Below are 17,149 nucleotides of genomic sequence, written 5' to 3' on the forward strand. Positions count from 1 at the left end.
GCTATACTGACCAATGAGAGCGCAGCTTCCTGTGCAGTGGTCTTTCGGTTACAGAAGCACGGAGACTTGTCCAGAATTACTTGTGGAAGAATATTTGTGTCATGAACTTTGACAAATGAATAATTTACTATTATAAACTGGGGGGTTTGAGCCCTGAATGTTGATTGGCTGAAGGCCATGTTCTATCAGACCGTATACCTAATTACATTGGTAAACAGTTTATAATAGCAATAATAGCAATAACGCACCTTGGGGGTTTGTGGGAGATTGCCAATATTCCAAAGTTAGAGCTGTGTCCAGGCACTCTGCGTTGCGTTGTACTTAAGAACAGCCATAATACATCGTATATTGGCCATATACTACACCCCCATGGGCCGTATTGCTTAAGTGTCCAACGTGGAATAACATCTAAAGGCAATTATTATTATTACTCATGGATCAATTAATTTGGATCAAGACTTTGCTACTCGTCGCTTTATGGACATCACGGTTGAATCAGATCACCCATTACACAAACTCCACAGCAGGTGGCGGTAATGAAACTTCTGTCAAGCCGCTCAGTGGACGAACGAGGAACAGAGCATGCGCACACTTCGTTGTTTTGTGCTGTTCGGTAGCAAGAGAGTACATGTGGAATTCTGTTCGGACAGGACAGAACAACGACTTTCATTCTGCGAAAATGGCTAAAATATCGTTGCTGAGAGTGCTTCTCAACGAACGATTAACAGCAGTTGCTGATGAGATATTTGGGGCTGTTGAAAAAACGGTGGCAGAGTACCAGGAAGAAATCTATCGTTCTAAGGAGGAGAACGAGAAGCTACGGAGGCTGCTTGATATCGTTCTTAAACCAGATATAAAGTTGCATAGATCGGGTTAGTAACGTTAATTGATTAAAATGTGTGTATATGAAACATTTTAAAAGGGAAAACAACTGTTAGAAAACAACTCAACAACAACTACCACCCATCCAGGAGCATATTCACAACCAATACCAATCTAATTTCACCTCATTTAAAAAGACAAAACTTTGTTTTAAACGACTTTTGACGTGCATTTGCAGAAAAACAGTCGCTAAACTGGTGGCATATGAATAACATGGGCTGGTGTGGTTACACGTGGGCTGCGGTTGTGAGGCCAGTTGGACGTACTGCCAAATTCTCTAAAACAGCGTTGGATGCGGCTTATGGTAGACAGTATTTTTGTGCGTTCAAATTGCCATTGATCAAATGCAATTGCGTTTGTTGTCTGTCACTTATGTTTGCCCATACCATAACCCCACCACCATTATGGGGCACTCTATTCCCAGCGTTTGACATCAGCAAACGGCTTGTCCACACAACGCCATTACACGTTCTACGGTTGTGAGCCAGGTTGGACGTGCTGCCAAATTCTTTCAAAAGACATTGGTAGAGAAATGAACATTACATTCCCTGGTGGAACAGTTCTGGTTCAGTTCTGGTGGACATTCCTGCAGTCAGCACGTCTATGCACGCTCCATCAACTTGAGACATCTGTGGCATTTGTGTTGGGTGACAAAACTGCATGTTTTTGGTCCCCAGCACAAGTTGCAGCTGTGTAATGATCATTCTGTTTCATCAGTTTCTAGATGTGCCACACCCGTCGGATGGATTACATGTATCTTCGAAAATGTCTTGTGTTCTGTTGCAGTTGGATCATTGGAATTGACAAAATGCTCTGTTTATTAAAGTAAATGTTTTACTCCATGAAGTAATCCAACAATGTGTACACCGCCATTTTGTCTATTTCAAATGTTCTCTCGTTGATCGAGACAGGTGAGTGTCATCATGACATGCAGCACTTTCGGGTGGACCCACCCATCTGTCAATGAGAGAAAGATTTGAAATAGACAAGATGCCAGTGTACACATTGTTGGGTTACTTCACGGAGCAAAACAATGTATTTATTTTAATAACGGAGCTTTTCAAATGAACCACCTGATTCAAATTTTATTTGTCACATACACATGGTTAGCGTATGTTAATGCGAGTGTAGCGAAATGCTTGTGCTTCTAGTTCCGACAATGCAGTGATAACCAACAAGTAATCTAACTAACAATTCCAAAACTACTGTCTTATACACAGTGTAAGGGGATAAAGAATATGTACATAAGGATATATGAATGAGTGATGGTGCAGGGCAGCATACAGTAGATGGTATCGAGTACAGTATATACATATGAGATGAGTATGTAAACAAAGTGGCATAGTTAAAGTGGCTAGTGATACATGTATTACATAAGGATGCAGTCGCTGATAAAGAGTACAGTATATACGTATGCATATGAGATGAATAATGTAGGGTAAGTAACATTATATAAGGTAGATTGATTGGCCGGGTGTAATATGTGTATATATATTTTTACTTGACCTTTATTTAACTAGGCAAGTCAGTTAAGAACAAATTCTTATTTTCAATGACAGCCTACCCCGGCCAAACCTGGACGAACCTAATAGACTTGAGCTCCCTCGTCTCCACTGCTACAGCCACCTTTCAACTACGCTACTGTAGTTACTAGGCTACTGTATTGTGGTCGCAGTATTGACAACAGAAATGCTACGGTAATTTTAATGAATCAATAACTAGTAATAAAAAGAGGTAGCCTCCCTTTTGGCTGCCTGTCATGTTCCAGTAGGCCTAAAGGAGTTCATGATGCATTTTTCTACTGTGATTATTATGCACCGAAGTGGGTAAGGTAGCTCCCGGGCTGCTAGCATGCATTGCATGATCAGCACTGCAAATGTGAACCGCAAGCCATTGAGCATATAGGCATGTTGCATATGGATGCTCAAAATAGATATACTTGTATTTCTAGAATCAGATGCCTATATGAATGAATAGGCAGGCTATAGATTTCATGAAAAATATTTCTACATTTTCTGGTTAGTATGCTGCAGTTGATTGACTGGTCCCTCGAGTAATGTCAAAGTCCATTGTTTCAGAACGCCAAACGTCCCTAACGTTCAAAACTACTTTGCAAACCGTTGGTTTAAAATTCCTTATTGATTAATTTTTAGGGATATAATTTTCATCAGTAAACAGAAAAACAATACTGTGGTGCCTGGTGTAGGATTTCCTTATCCATGACCACTCGTTTCATATACACCCTTTAAGTAAATAACCAAGTACATATAGTATAGCTTCTCAGGTGTGTGTGTGTGGGGAGGGGGTCACAATTATGTTGTCTTGGTTTATTATTGTTGTCAGCTGAATTCACTTAGTCATCCGTTTCATCCTTCCTCCAGACCTACAGCAGCTCACTGTCTCTGAAAAGGTTCCCCCTGAGCAGCAGCACTGTGAACAGGAGTTGAGCCCCAGTCTGAGGCAGGAGGACCCAGAGGCCACACAGATTAATGAGCAGGAGCTCAGGACCAGTCACGGGAGAGAGCAGCTTCATGCTCTGGAGTCAAAAGACCCTAATGTTATATTCACAATTGCTTGTGTCAAAAGCTTGTGCCAGAATCCGGTCTCAACTGAGCCTTCACATATTTACCAAACCCAAAGTGTGGAATATGAACAGGGACCCTCTCTACCAAGCACTTCAACGGAACAGATCAAAACAGAACCTGATGGAGAGGGCTACATGTCATTAGAACCAACCAGTGAACCTCAGCCCCTCTCTGCATTTCATCACTATTCTGCAGTTCAGCGTGAAAACAGAATACTCCTCAGTGTGGCAAGTGGAGAGCTTCCATCAGGGTCAAAGCCATCGGAATCAAAGAGAGCACGGGTCAGTCAAATTGGTACTGCTGGTCTTCATTGGGGCACGTTATGTGGGGATTCCTTTCACACCACGTTTTCTGTTATGACCAGAGTGCATGCTAGTGAGAGAGAACCTGTGTGTGTGTGTGTGTGTGTGTAGAATGCTTTAAGTCAAAACAAAGTTTAATAGATCATCTTGAAACTAACGTTGACACACATTTGAGTAAATGGAAATGTCTTTTTCTTCTTTTTTTTTTGCGCACATATGTCTCTTGCAAATATAATCTGAACGTGCACATGGAGACTCATGATGAGAAATGAAATGGCAGCAGGTCTGTTAAATGAAAGGGAATCCCATGAAAGTAACTTGAGTATTTAGTGCCATCAGTGAGAAGGTATATGAATAGATTAAAGTAGAATTACTTCTAGGTATTCTGATTCTGCGTCTGTCCTGCAGGATCGAGGCCCCGCTGCTGCCACAGCAAGCCAGTCCCTGGACCCTACTCTTTCCTCACCACCTTTCCACGGCCCAGCTGTGCCTCGTTCCATTGCATGGCGCCAAAAGAGGAAGGGGGAGGAATATGCACACGCCCAGCAGCAGGGCGCTCTTTACCCAAAACGCTCAAACGTATACCGCTCGAAGGTACATCCTGACATTTCCATTCCTCATCTGACACCAGAATATGATGAACTGCTCACCAACCGCAGCGGGGGCCGTCCGGACCGCTATGCTGTTTTGCTATTCCGTGCATGCGTAAGCGAAGAGAGATACCGCGAGTGGGAACAGAATACCAACTGGGATGGATCACGAGGAAAATTTGGCTTGCCAGTGAACCTCCGAATGTTCATCAGGACCACTGTGTCTCAAAAGTTTCCTTCCATGAGTGATGTAACCCGAAAAAACATAAAAGACAGAGTAAATGAGTACTTGAGGTCACCGAGGAAGTCTGGACATGGACTGCTCTCGCTTATCTAAGGAATTAGGCATATTTCAGACCGTTCTCATAATCACTTCCTTTCCTAGCTGAGGTGATTACAAACAGCTGCCTACATTATGTACAGAAAATCTCATTGTCCTGTTTGCCACACTGTACAGTACCTTAATGCGAATCTGCATTTTGAAATGGAAAAAAAAATAATGAATTTGAATATTTTCTTAATAAAAACACAAAGATGTTGATGAAAAAGTACTCTAGATTCTATATTTTTATTAGAATACTGGGCTTACAGTAGTGATGGAGGCTGGTCACAGTTCATGCCTTGATGAGCCATTCAATTGGACAATAGCTAGCCAACTCTCAATAGAGTACCACAGTATAGTTGTCAAACACTGAAATGGTTCAAAATCGTTTTTTCACCATTTGTTTTTCCCAATTGGGGATTTTAGAAACACTTCAAATAACGGCTGTGTTTTACGGGAGAGTATTAGAGCCATGTGAAGATAAAGAAATCTATGGGTGGTGGTACATGGATATTTATTCTTCTTGCATTAGGAGTACTTTAAAAAAAAAATTTAAGTGCCAATATTTTGAGAATAAACAAAACATTTAATTTAGGCAAAGTCAATTTTGACAATAATGTAGACATTTTTAGAAAGTTATATGTCAAGAGTAAAGTATGGGATTAGGTTATTAAGCACATAACCATATAATAGCCCTAATCCCCCTTAACCTAACCTTATTTAAACCAATTTGTAAATAGGTCATGGTAGATCAGGAATTCACCATTTATCAGCATAGAATATCCCATATCATACATCTAACTCCATTTCATTCTCTTAAACACATCCTGCTCAGCTTACATATAAGCTTACACTGCCAACTCCTCATGTCCCTGCTTTACCTCCCTCATCTTCACTGACCTCACTCCCACTTGGACCCTCTACAACAGAAGACAAGTGTTGCCAGCATGGAAAAGCAATAAGAATGTGTCTTGTACACAAGTAAATAGCCTGTGGCGGAGATAAAACTGCACAGTCATGTTGTGTCACTCATTTGACAAATGGATTCGATATTCAAGTTAAGACTATTGGAAACACTTCATAGCAAAACATAACATGTGTGACTAACTTTATTTTCCCAGAAGGAATTGAATTTGTGCTGTCAGATACATCAAGCACAGAATAATCTAAAACACACAACAGTGCATTATTACATTAAAAAACAGGGCATGTGTACATTAGCATATAAAATACAGTGCATGCGGGTGTAGCCTATTAATAAATGTATCCATATTATCGCTAAATAGGTAGCCAGGGTGCCTAGGAGGACAGTGCAGCACTCACTCAGTATCCTTATGGAGGCAGGTATAACGCTAGAAGCCACTTCCACTATCCTGGGCCCCAATGGTAGGAAGGCATACTGGTTAGAAATGATGTCCTTGCCCTTTTTGTGTGCCTTTTCTTGTCTTTGTGGCTGCATAGCCGGTTACCTACTATCTTGAAACTCACTGACAACTTCTTTCATTTACTTTTCCAGCCGGTTATAGTTTGTGACCCTGTGTTACCCAGCACAGTGAGGGGCAAGAAGGGCCAGGCAGGACTGGTTCTGAGCCAGGCAGGTGTTTGGTCCTAGCAGCAGGAAAGAAAAAAGACAACATGAAGATACATCCAATGTAGTGGATAGTGCAACGACGTAGTGTATAGTGCAACGAGATACGGTGCCTTCGGAAAGTATTCAGACCCCTTGACTTTCTCCACGTTTTGTTACTTTACAGCCTTATTCTAAAATGGTTTAATCGGAGAGAAAAAAAATACTCATCGATCTTACACACATTATCCCATGATGACAAAGTGAAAACAGGTTATTAGAAATTTTAGCAAATAGATCAAACTTTTTTTTAAATACCTTATTCACCTTATTCATATAAGTATTGAGACATACAACATGTATTATTAAACTAGTTTAAGGCAGATAAAGTAAATATGCGTTTTTATCAAGAGCAAACACTTTGCATGTGTTGTAATAATTACTCCACGTGTTTGACATATGTCCATCTTGTTTTAAGCCGACTTCGCTATTTCACCCGGCTCACGCCCAGGTGGAAGCGCGGTTTCAAAACGAATGTAATCACTTTTCTCCCGGTAAAATCTCCCACCCGGGTGCCTGGGCCAGCTTGATCAAATTATGGCATTTAAAATGTATTGTTACACATTATTATGATGTATTATTAGACCTCTTGACGTAAGGACTAAGGCAAGGGTGTCAAACAAATTTCCTGGAGAGGCAAGTGTCTGTGGGTTTATTATTTTGGAACTCCTCTCACCTAGTTTTCTAGGTCTTAATTGAAAATGAATTTAAAGGAAATAACCCAATAGACACGTGGCTCTCCAGGAATTGAGTTTGACACCCCTGGACAAAGGTGTAGGACTGATTGTCATAGGGAGTCCCAGCCTGGCTACCCATCAAATGAGCTTTTGTAGGATATTATGCAGTTAAACTGAAGATAGAATTATGGTAGACTGATTATATACATACATAATAAATTAGGGTTGATTTCACCAGAATGTCACCTTGAGGAACGTCACATCAAGGACAAAGAACAGCTTATCCAAGTTTGCCAGCCTGGGGTGCACACCACCCAAGATGATGGCTTTAGGTTCTGTGGGTCCTGTCTGGTGTGTCCTGTACATGACCTATGAATGTAGACACAGAGTGTGGTTGCAGAGCATAAATACAGTCATTACAGAACACCATTACATACATGAAGGGCACCTTTGGGCATTTGCTGTATGATCGATGAGAAACTCCATATTGCAAATGTAAGGTCCCTTACTAGACGTCCGCAAATGTTTGTAAAATTCGGGCCGTGAACCGGGGCCAGATCTTCCGGGAAGCCATCGAACGAAGTCTCTTGGACATTCGGTTTCTGCTTTGTAAAAATGTCTAATTTTGGTCATTCCACCAGATGGCGAATGGAATCTTATTGCAAATGTACAAAACATCACCAATCACGACATTGCCATTTCTCCTAAACGGAAAAGACTTCGAAGACAAAACTTGGTGAGCATAGGTTTGGACTAATTGTGGAGAGCTCAAAACAAGATGGCGTTGAGGCCTCAACGCTTTTTGAGTTAAGGCCATTTTTCTGAGATTAAAGGTCAAAACGAAAATAGAGCTATAATTTGACCACTTCACATCAAAGTACATGAACCTACGGTGTGAGGAAAAAAAGAACCAGCCATTTATCTAGTGTAATTTAAGAGAAATCGTACAATGTACAATTGGTGATGTTCAAAGAAATTATTTTTTTTAATCAAAAAAGTTACAGATCCAGCTGCGGCATGTTCAGACAAATCCGTTAAGGTCGGCTTCGGAACTCTACGTGATTTCTGTGATTTTCTGAGATAACACTCAATCATTCAACCCTCTATAAATAAGTTAGTTCTTAACGTAAAGACTTAAAACTCAAAAATCTGTAAGAGCCTACCCCAAGGAGGATATGTTTTCACTTTCAGCTTCCTGTGTCAACCGGAAGTGCCTTAAATTGGGGTCCTAGTTTGTTTTCAAAGGGTTAAAAATGTCACATCTTTCCAAAACTTCATATGTGTGATTGGGCAACCCTCATAAACTGTAAATCAGTCATTTCTCCCAACAGATGTAAAAGAAAAAACTCTCTCTCTCTCACACACACACACACACACACACACACACACACACACACACACACACACACACACACACACACACACACACACACACACACACACACACAGAGAGCAAGGATGCAGTGACACAGTGTGGGCTTAAAGACATTACCATAATATCTAGGCAGTGAGTTCAACGAGACGCCCTGCTTGACTGTAGCTTGCTCTGAGCGCAGCAACCATGAAAAAAAGTAGGCCCATAGTGAAGCCTGTCCCTAAATTGTAGGTGCTTTTGGGGGGACAGTGGCGGAACCGTTAGAGTTAGAAGGACAATTCAACCACAGGAATGTTCCCAAGGTCCTCCCGATCTGTGCAAGCCTAACCTTGACCTGCCTTGATGTGGCATTATCCCTTAACAGTGAAAACAGGGTTTTTTCATCTCACAGTTTACAATGACATCTCTCCCCATAGGAATACATTGCCTGCTCCCCTAAATTCAACCTGAAGCCTGTGTGGGTTATGAATGCCTTATGAACCTGTCTTCGATGACATTCATCAGGCCACTATGAGGTCTACCTGTGTTGATTCTAAGCTTCCTGGAGCAACCGGAAGTGGTTACATTTTGATGTACCAAACCTGCAGTTTGTGAAAACCACTGCATTCAACCCTCTGTAAATAAATACATTCTTAACATTAAATACTTTAAACTCAGGATTCTGTAAAAGCCTTCCCCAGTGAGGATATGTGTTTACTTTCAGCTTCCTGTGCCAACGGGAGGGGCTGTTTCGAAGGGTTAAAAGAGTCAGATCTTAACAAAACTTCATATGTGTGATTAGGCAACCCTCATGAACTGTAAATCAGTCATGATTTACAGTCACTACTATAAGCACACATGCATTTGATCGTTTAACGATCTCTGCATGCGAGAGCAGTGCTTAATTTGTAAATTGGGAGGTCCCAGGGGCTCCGAGATACCGGAACACATTGAGAAAAAAAGTGTCTAACACCACATAGCAGTGCAACAGACAGAGTACACAGCCAAGTCTTATGATGGTGAAACGGACAGCACTCTCCAAGGTGCTGATTAATTCAAAGCTTTTTAGATGTCACTGCTTTATGCAGACATACTTTTTTATTTTATTTTTATTTCACCTTTATTTAACCAGGTAGGCTAGTTGAGAACAAGTTCTCATTTGCAACTGCGACCTGGCCAAGATAAAGCATAGCAGTGTGAACAGACAACACAGAGTTACACATGGAGTAAACAATTAACAAGTCAATAACAGTAGAAAAAAAGGGGAGTCTATATACAATGTGTGCAAAAGGCATGAGGAGGTAGGCGAATAATTACAATTTTGCAGATTAACACTGGAGTGATAAATGATCAGATGGTCATGTACAGGTAGAGATATTGGTGTGCAAAAGAGCAGAAAAGTAAATAAATAAAAACAGTGTGGGGATGAGGTAGGTGAAAATGGGTGGGCTATTTACCGATAGACTATGTACAGCTGCAGCGATCGGTTAGCTGCTCAGATAGCTGATGTTTGAAGTTGGTGAGGGAGATGAAAGTCTCCAACTTTTTTGCAATTCGTTCCAGTCACAGGCAGCAGAGTACTGGAACGAAAGGCGGCCAAATGAGGTGTTGGCTTTAGGGATGATCAGTGAGATACACCTGCTGGACTGAGATAAGGCGGAGCTTTACCTAGCATGGACTTGTAGATGACCTGGAGCCAGTGGGTCTGGCGACGAATATGAAGCGAGGGCCAGCCGACTAGAGCATACAAGTCGCAGTGGTGGGTGGTATAAGGTGCTTTAGTGACAAAACGGATGGCACTGTGATAAACTGCATCCAGTTTGCTGAGTAGAGTGTTGGAAGCAATTTTGTAGATGACATCGCCGAAGTCGAGGATCGGTAGGATAGTCAGTTTTACTAGGGTAAGCTTGAGAATAGATAATATTTGTTCTATCTTTTCAGGGGGAGGAAATTAAAGTTGTAATCAGCTCTGCAATGCTTGTTTAAAAAATGGAGATACCTTGAAAAATATAGCATTTTCAATTAATCGAAAATGAGACGTGGCAATCTGCACAAAGGCAAATGGGACATTTTTTTATAATGGATGAGCTTTTCTTAGCAATCTACTTGAGAACCATTTAGGGTTCAAGTAAAACTTTTGAATAAGTGAAGCTTTTAGAGAAAGGTTTAGTGCTTTTATATTTAATAATCTCAACACACCCAATTGATATTCATTATATAAAGTGTGGCAAAAGTCAGCCACTAATTGTGCAAGTTCTCCCACTTAAAAAGTTGAGAGAGGCCTGTAATTTTCATCATAGGTATACTTCAACTATGACAGACAAAATAAGAAGAAAATAAATCCAGAAAATAACATTGTATGATTTGAATGAATTTATTTGCAAATTATGGTGGAAAATAAGTATTTGGTCAATAACAAAAGTTTATCTCAATACTTTGTTATATACCCTTTGTTGACAATGACAGAGGTCAAATGTTTTCTGTAAGGCTTCACAAGGTTTTCACTCACTGTTGCTGGTATTTTGGCCCATTCCTCCATGCAGATCTCCTCTAGAGCAGTAATGTTTTGGGGCTGTTGCTGGGCAACACAGACTTTCAACTCCCTCCAAAGATTTTCTATGGGGTTGAGATATGGAGACTGGCTAGGCCACTCCAGGACCTTGAAATGCTTCTTACGAAGCCACTCCTTCGTTGCCCGGGCGGTGTGTTTGGGATCATTGTCATGCTGAAAGACCCAGCCACGTTTCATCTTCAATGCCCTTGGTGATGGAAGAAGGTTTTCACTCAAAATCTCACGATACATGGCCCCATTCATTCTTTCCTTTACACGGATCAGTCGTCCTGGTCCCTTTGCAGAGAAACAGCCCCAAAGCATGATGTTTCCTCCCCATGCTTCACAGTAGGTATGGTGTTCTTTGGATGTAACTCAGCATTCTTTGTCCTCCAAACACGACAAGTTGAGTTTTTACCAAAAAGTTATATTTTGGTTTCATCTGACCATATGACATTCTCCCAATCTTCTTCTGGATCATCCAAATGCTCTCTAGCAAACTTCAGACGGGCCTGGACATGTACTGGCTTAAGCAGGGGGACACGTCTGGCACTGCAGGTTTTGAGTCCCTGGCGGCGTAGTGTGTTACTGATTGTAAGCTTTGTTACTTTGGTCCCAGCTCTCTACAGGTCATTCACTAGGTCCCCCCGTGTGGTTCTGGGATTTTTGCTCACCGTTCTTGTGATCATTTTGACCCCACGGGGTGAGATCTTGCGTGGAGCCCCAGATCAAGGGAGATTATCAGTGGTCTATTATGTCTTCCATTTCCTAATAATTGCTCCCACAGTTGATTTCTTCAAACCAAGCTGCTTACCTATTGCAGATTCAGTCTTCCCAGCCTGGTGCAGGTCTACAATTTTGTTTCTGGTGTCCTTTGACAGCTCTTTGGTCTTGGCTATAGTAGAGTTTGGAGTGTGACTATTTGAGGTTGTGGACATGTGTCTTTTATACTGATAACAAGTTCAAACATGTGCCATTAATACAGGTAACGAGTGGAGGACAGAGGAGCCTCTTAAAGAAGACAAGACAGGTCTGTGAGAGCCAGACATCTTGTTTGTTTGTAGGTGACCATATACTTATTTTCCACTAAATACTTTTTTGCTCCACTGTAGATAGGCACACTTTATCTTGTGTGGTTTAGGGTACTAGATAAAGCCAAATATTTTTTGCTGATGATTTGAAAACGAATCATCAGGAGTAGGCAGCACCATAACTAAGTGAGTAAACTGAGATACGACTAAGGAGTTAATCAGGGCAATTTTATCTTTTGAAATTCATTGTGGAGAGCTCATTTATGTATTTTGTGATATGAATACCAAGCACGTCTACTTTACCGTCCGCCCATTTATAGGTAAACTGCAGGGTAGTGTAGAAGTTTTATTCTTTAAAGATCCAATACGTAATATTGTACACTTATCATAATTAGGTTTTAGTCCAGAGTCCAGAAAAGTTATCTATATCTTCAATGAGACATAGCAGGGATCTAGCTTGCGGACTTCATATAAAACTTGAGTCATTGGCATACATGGACACCTTTGTTTTTAAGCCTTGGATTTCTAATCCTCTAATGTTGATATTTCATCTGATTTTAATAACTAGCATTTCGATGGCCATAACAAATAGATATGGTGACAGCGGACACCCTTGTTTAACTCCGCTTGACAATTCAAAACTCTCTGAGAAGTAGCCATTATTTACTATTTTACACCTGGGGTTGTTATACATTACTTTTACCCATTTTATAAGAGAATCACCAACATTGAAAACATCCAGGCATTTATAAATAAAATCCAGTTTTGAGGCCTTTTCAAAATCCGCTATAAATGCTTCTTAGATGTTTCATGATGTTCTCTTATTTCTAGTAGTTTTTGTATATTATCTCCAATGTATCATCCATGTAAAAACAACGGTCTGAACAGGATGAATAAAACCTGGTAAAAACCTATGCTATGCATTTTGCTAGTATTTCTGCATCACACATTGAAGTGTGAGGCCTCCAGTTTTCAAGATAGACTGGATCTTTATATTTACCATCTGGGTCTTGTTTTAATAATAGTGAAATCAGACTTTCCCGCTAAGTAACTGACAGACTACCATTTCTATAGGAGTAGTTAAAACAAGCTAACAATGGAGCTTTGAGGATATAAAAAAAGGCTTGATTTTTCCTCTACCGACATGCCATCAAGCCCTGGAGTTTTTCCAGACTGAAAGGATTTAATAGCCTCAAAAAGTTAGTCCTCTGTAATTTGGCCTTCTCACTGATCTTTATGTAGATGGATTTCCTTTTTTATTTTGTATTATTTGTAAATAATTCCTTACAGTAAGGATGAGACAGAAAAGAGAACATCTGCTTAAAATATTTAGCTTCCTCTTAAAATATAATTTGGAGAATAATAGATGACTCTCAGTAACGAGTTCCTGCAAAATATTTTGTTAGCGTTCCTAGTGCATTTTTCTCCATATTCCATCCAGTTTGCTTTATTTTTGTAATAGATTACATTAGATCATTCTTGAATAAGTTCCTCCAATTCTTTTTGATTATCCTCTAACTTATTTTGTTAATTTTGTTTGTAGTATCGTTTTTATTGCTATCCATACAACAGTTCAAAAGTTTGGGGTCACTTAGAAATGTCCTTGTTTTTGAAAGAAATCCAACTTTTTTGTCCATTAAATGATAAACTTGGATTAGCTAACACAACGTGCCATTGGATCACAGGAGTGATGGTTGCTCATAATGGGCCTCTGTACGCCTATGTAGATATTCCATAAAACATTTGCTGTTTCCAGCTACAATAGTCATTTACAACATTAACAATGTCTATACTGTATTTCGGATCAATTTGATGTTATTTTATTGGACAACAAATGTGATTTTCTTTCAAAAACAAGGACATTTCTGTGACCCAAAACTTTTGAACGGTAGTGTACCTGTACTATTAGTTCATGCCCCCCCTATATTCAGAGCAGGTCGATTTGACCCTCCCCTGGAGTTCAGTGGCCCCAGATAATATATGAACATGTCATAAGAAATGGCAAAATATGTTGAATTGCAGGAAATTTTCTTTAACGGTCGTCTTTGGACACAAAAAACAGTCTTTCTCCATTTTCAAACAGAAATGTGGTATGCAATTTAATCTATGTGTCATTCTGGTAATGCTCACCGCGACCAAAATATCTAGTTCATTAGCTAAGCTAGCCACTTGTAGCTAGCCAGTAACTCCTCCAGTATGTGTTGACGTAATTTCACAGGATCTTTTTTCGGATGGAAGCTGTAGAGTTCGGTAAGAAATAGCACTTCTGTAGCCCAAATACACTACCGGTCAAAAGTTTTAGAATCTACTCATTCAAGGGTTTTTTCTTTATTTTTCTTTCAAGGACTTTCAAAGTTCAAATGGCTTGCATTGAGCAATAGCCCTGGTTTCCACAGACAGTGTAGTATATTCTGAGCCTGTGTGACATAGGATGTGAAATCTGAAACCACTGGGATGCCCTTCCTATCATTTAATTTGCTCATCCGACTGTCCAACTCCTGGCAGAAGCCTATGTCACAGCCACTGACAAACCACATGCCTGCATGTGGTTGAAAGGCGAGTGAGTTCCAAATGATTTCCGGAATCCAAGCTAGAGCTCTGTGAGAAGTCTAATTTTCTCTAACATTAAACATACAAATATGTATTTTACAGTTATAAGGAAAGTGAAACCTTATAAATAGTCGTAATTAGAATTGTATTAAACTATATTTAGAAAGCATATAAGTCATTTCAAGCTTTATTCATACAGTTTTGTTGAATAGGAAATATACATAAATATTTATTTATACTGTGTACTTGAACTTGTGTGCTCAAAAGTGCCTACACTACATCTCAGAAATGTATAACTATTTTTACCAGAAAGATTAGGTTTTAACCTTTTGGAGTATGCAATATTACTACTTATTGGTTTTTGCCCTCTCATGATAATTACTTTTGGGAATTATGTAGATTACATTTCCGATTACATTTAGTTACATTTAACTGGTTTGGTATTTTGGTATTATATTAGGATCCCCATTAGCTGTTGCAAAAGCAGCAGCTACTATTCCTGGGGTCCAACACAAAACATGAAACATAATACAGAATGACACTCATGCTGCCAAACATACCCTTGTAAAACTGACCATCCTACCAATCCTCGGCTTCGGCGATGTCATTTACAAAATAGCCTCCAATACCCTACTCAACAAATTGGATGCAGTCTATCACAGTGCCATCCGTTTTGTCACCAAAGCCCCATATACTACCCACCATTGCGACCTGAATGCTCTCGTCGCCAAACCCACTGGCTCCATGTCATCTACAAGACCCTGCTAGGTAAAGTCCCCCCTTATCTCAGCTCGCTGGTCACCATAGCATCACCCACCTGTAGCACGCGCTCCAGCAGGTATATCTCTCTGGTCACCCCCAAAACCAATTCTTTCTTTGGCCGCCTCTCCTTCCAGTTCTCTGCTGCCAATGACTGGAACGAACTACAAAAATCTCTGAAACTCGAAACACTTATCTCCCTCACTAGCTTTAAGCACCAGCTGTCAGAGCAGCTCACAGATTACTGCACCTGTACATCGCCAATCTATAATTTAGCCCAAACAACTACCTCTTCCCCTGCTGTATTTATTTTATTTATGTATTCATTTTGCTCCTTTGCACCCCATTATTTGTATTTCTACTTTGCACATTCTTCCACTGCAAATCTACCATTCCAGTGTTTTACTTGCTATATTGTATTTACTTTGCCACCCTTATCTCTCCTCATTTGCTCACATTGTATATAGACTTGTTTCTACTGTATTATTGACTGTATGTTTGAGTGGAGAGTGGAGCCCAGCCAGTCAACCGAACTCCATGTGTAACTCTGTGTTGTTGTATGTGTCGAACTGCTTTGCTTTATCTTGGCCAGGTCACAATTGTAAATGAGAACATGTTCTCAACTTGCCTACCTGGTTAAATAAAGGTGAAAAAATAAAAAACCTGGATTCCAATCAATGAGATGAGATTATAGATGTTGGTTAGAGCTGCCTTGCCAAATAAAAAAAACAAATTTGAGTTTGCTATTCACAAGAAGCATTGCCTGATGTGAACCTTGCCTCGAACAAAGGGGATCTCAGAAGACCTAAGATTAAGAATTGTTGACTTGCATAAAGCCGGAAAGGGTTACACAAATATCTCTAAAAGCCTTGATGTCCATTAGTCCACGGTAAGACATTGTCTATTAATGGAGAAAGTTCAGCACTGTTGCTACTCTCCCTAGGAGTAGCCGTCCTGCAAAGATGACTGCAAGAGCACAGTGCAGAATGCTCAATGAGGTTAAGAAGAATGTCAGGTAAAGACTTACAGAAATCTCTGGAATCAAAACCTCATCCTAACTATAAAGTATGGTGGAGGTCGCATCATGGTTTGGGGCTGCTTTGTTGCCTCAGGGCCTGGACAACTTGCTATAATCAACGGAAAAATTAATTCCCAAGTTTATTAAGACATTTTGCAGTTGAATGTTAGGCTATCTTTCTGCCAATTGAAGCTCAAAAGAAGTTCCGATCCAAAACACAGAAGTAAATCAACAACAGAATGGCTTCAACAGAAGAAAATACGCCTTCTGGAGTGGCCAAGTCAGAGTCCTGACCTCAATCTGGTTGAGATGCTGTGGCATGACCTCAAGTGAGCAGTTCACACCAGACATCCCAAGAATATTGCTGAACTGAAACAGTATTGTAAAGAGGAATGGTCCAAAATTCCTCATGACCGTTGTGTAGGTCTGTTCCGCAACTACAGAACATGTTTGATTGAGGTTATTGCTGCCAAAGGAGGGTCAACTAGTAATTAAATCCAAGGGTTCACATACTTTTCCCACCCTGCACTGTGAATGTTTATATGTTGTGTTCAATAAAGAGATGAAAACGTGTAATTGTTTGTGTTATTAGTGTAAGCAGACTGTGTTTGTCTATTGTTGTGACCTAGATGAAGGTCTGATCAAATTTTCTGACGAATTTATGCAGAAATGCAGGTATTTCCAAAGGGTTCACATACTTTTTCTTGCCACTGTAGCCTACATATCAGTGCATACACACAAGCTATCTAGGTCAAATAGGGGAGAGGCGTGCTGCGAGGTGTTGCTTTATCTGTTTTTGAAACCTTGTTTGCTGTTTATTTGCGCAATATAAGATGGAAGGAAGTTCCATGTAATTAGGGCTCTATATAATACTGTACGTTTAAAAAAAAAATTGTTCTGG

At 40.2% G+C, this 17,149-nt stretch overlaps 1 protein-coding gene across 1 annotated transcript; it reads left to right on the plus strand.

Annotated features, from left to right (window-relative positions):
• The first annotated feature begins 519 nt into the window (after positions 1 to 519).
• On the plus strand, positions 520 to 4,911 carry LOC118384292 (uncharacterized). The gene is made up of 3 exons (XM_035770690.2): positions 520 to 872; positions 3,264 to 3,748; positions 4,178 to 4,911. The coding sequence occupies exons 1-3, from the start codon at positions 629 to 631 to the stop codon at positions 4,694 to 4,696; spliced, it is 1,248 nt and encodes a 415-aa protein (XP_035626583.1). The 5' UTR covers positions 520 to 628; the 3' UTR covers positions 4,697 to 4,911.
• Positions 4,912 to 17,149: the final 12,238 nt, after the last annotated feature.

This window comes from Oncorhynchus keta, chromosome 5, assembly GCF_023373465.1.
Source record: "Oncorhynchus keta strain PuntledgeMale-10-30-2019 chromosome 5, Oket_V2, whole genome shotgun sequence".
In the NCBI taxonomy this organism is placed as follows: Eukaryota; Metazoa; Chordata; class Actinopteri; order Salmoniformes; family Salmonidae; genus Oncorhynchus; species Oncorhynchus keta.

Bases quoted from the DNA above. Each gene is read 5' to 3' on its own strand.
- LOC118384292 (XM_035770690.2), top strand. From the start codon at position 629: ATGTGGAATTCTGTTCGGACAGGACAGAACAACGACTTTCATTCTGCG. The intron at 873-3,263 runs GTTAGTAACGTT...TCCTTCCTCCAG, and splicing joins TATAAAGTTGCATAGATCGG to ACCTACAGCAGCTCACTGTC. The intron at 3,749-4,177 runs GTCAGTCAAATT...TCTGTCCTGCAG, and splicing joins CGGAATCAAAGAGAGCACGG to GATCGAGGCCCCGCTGCTGC.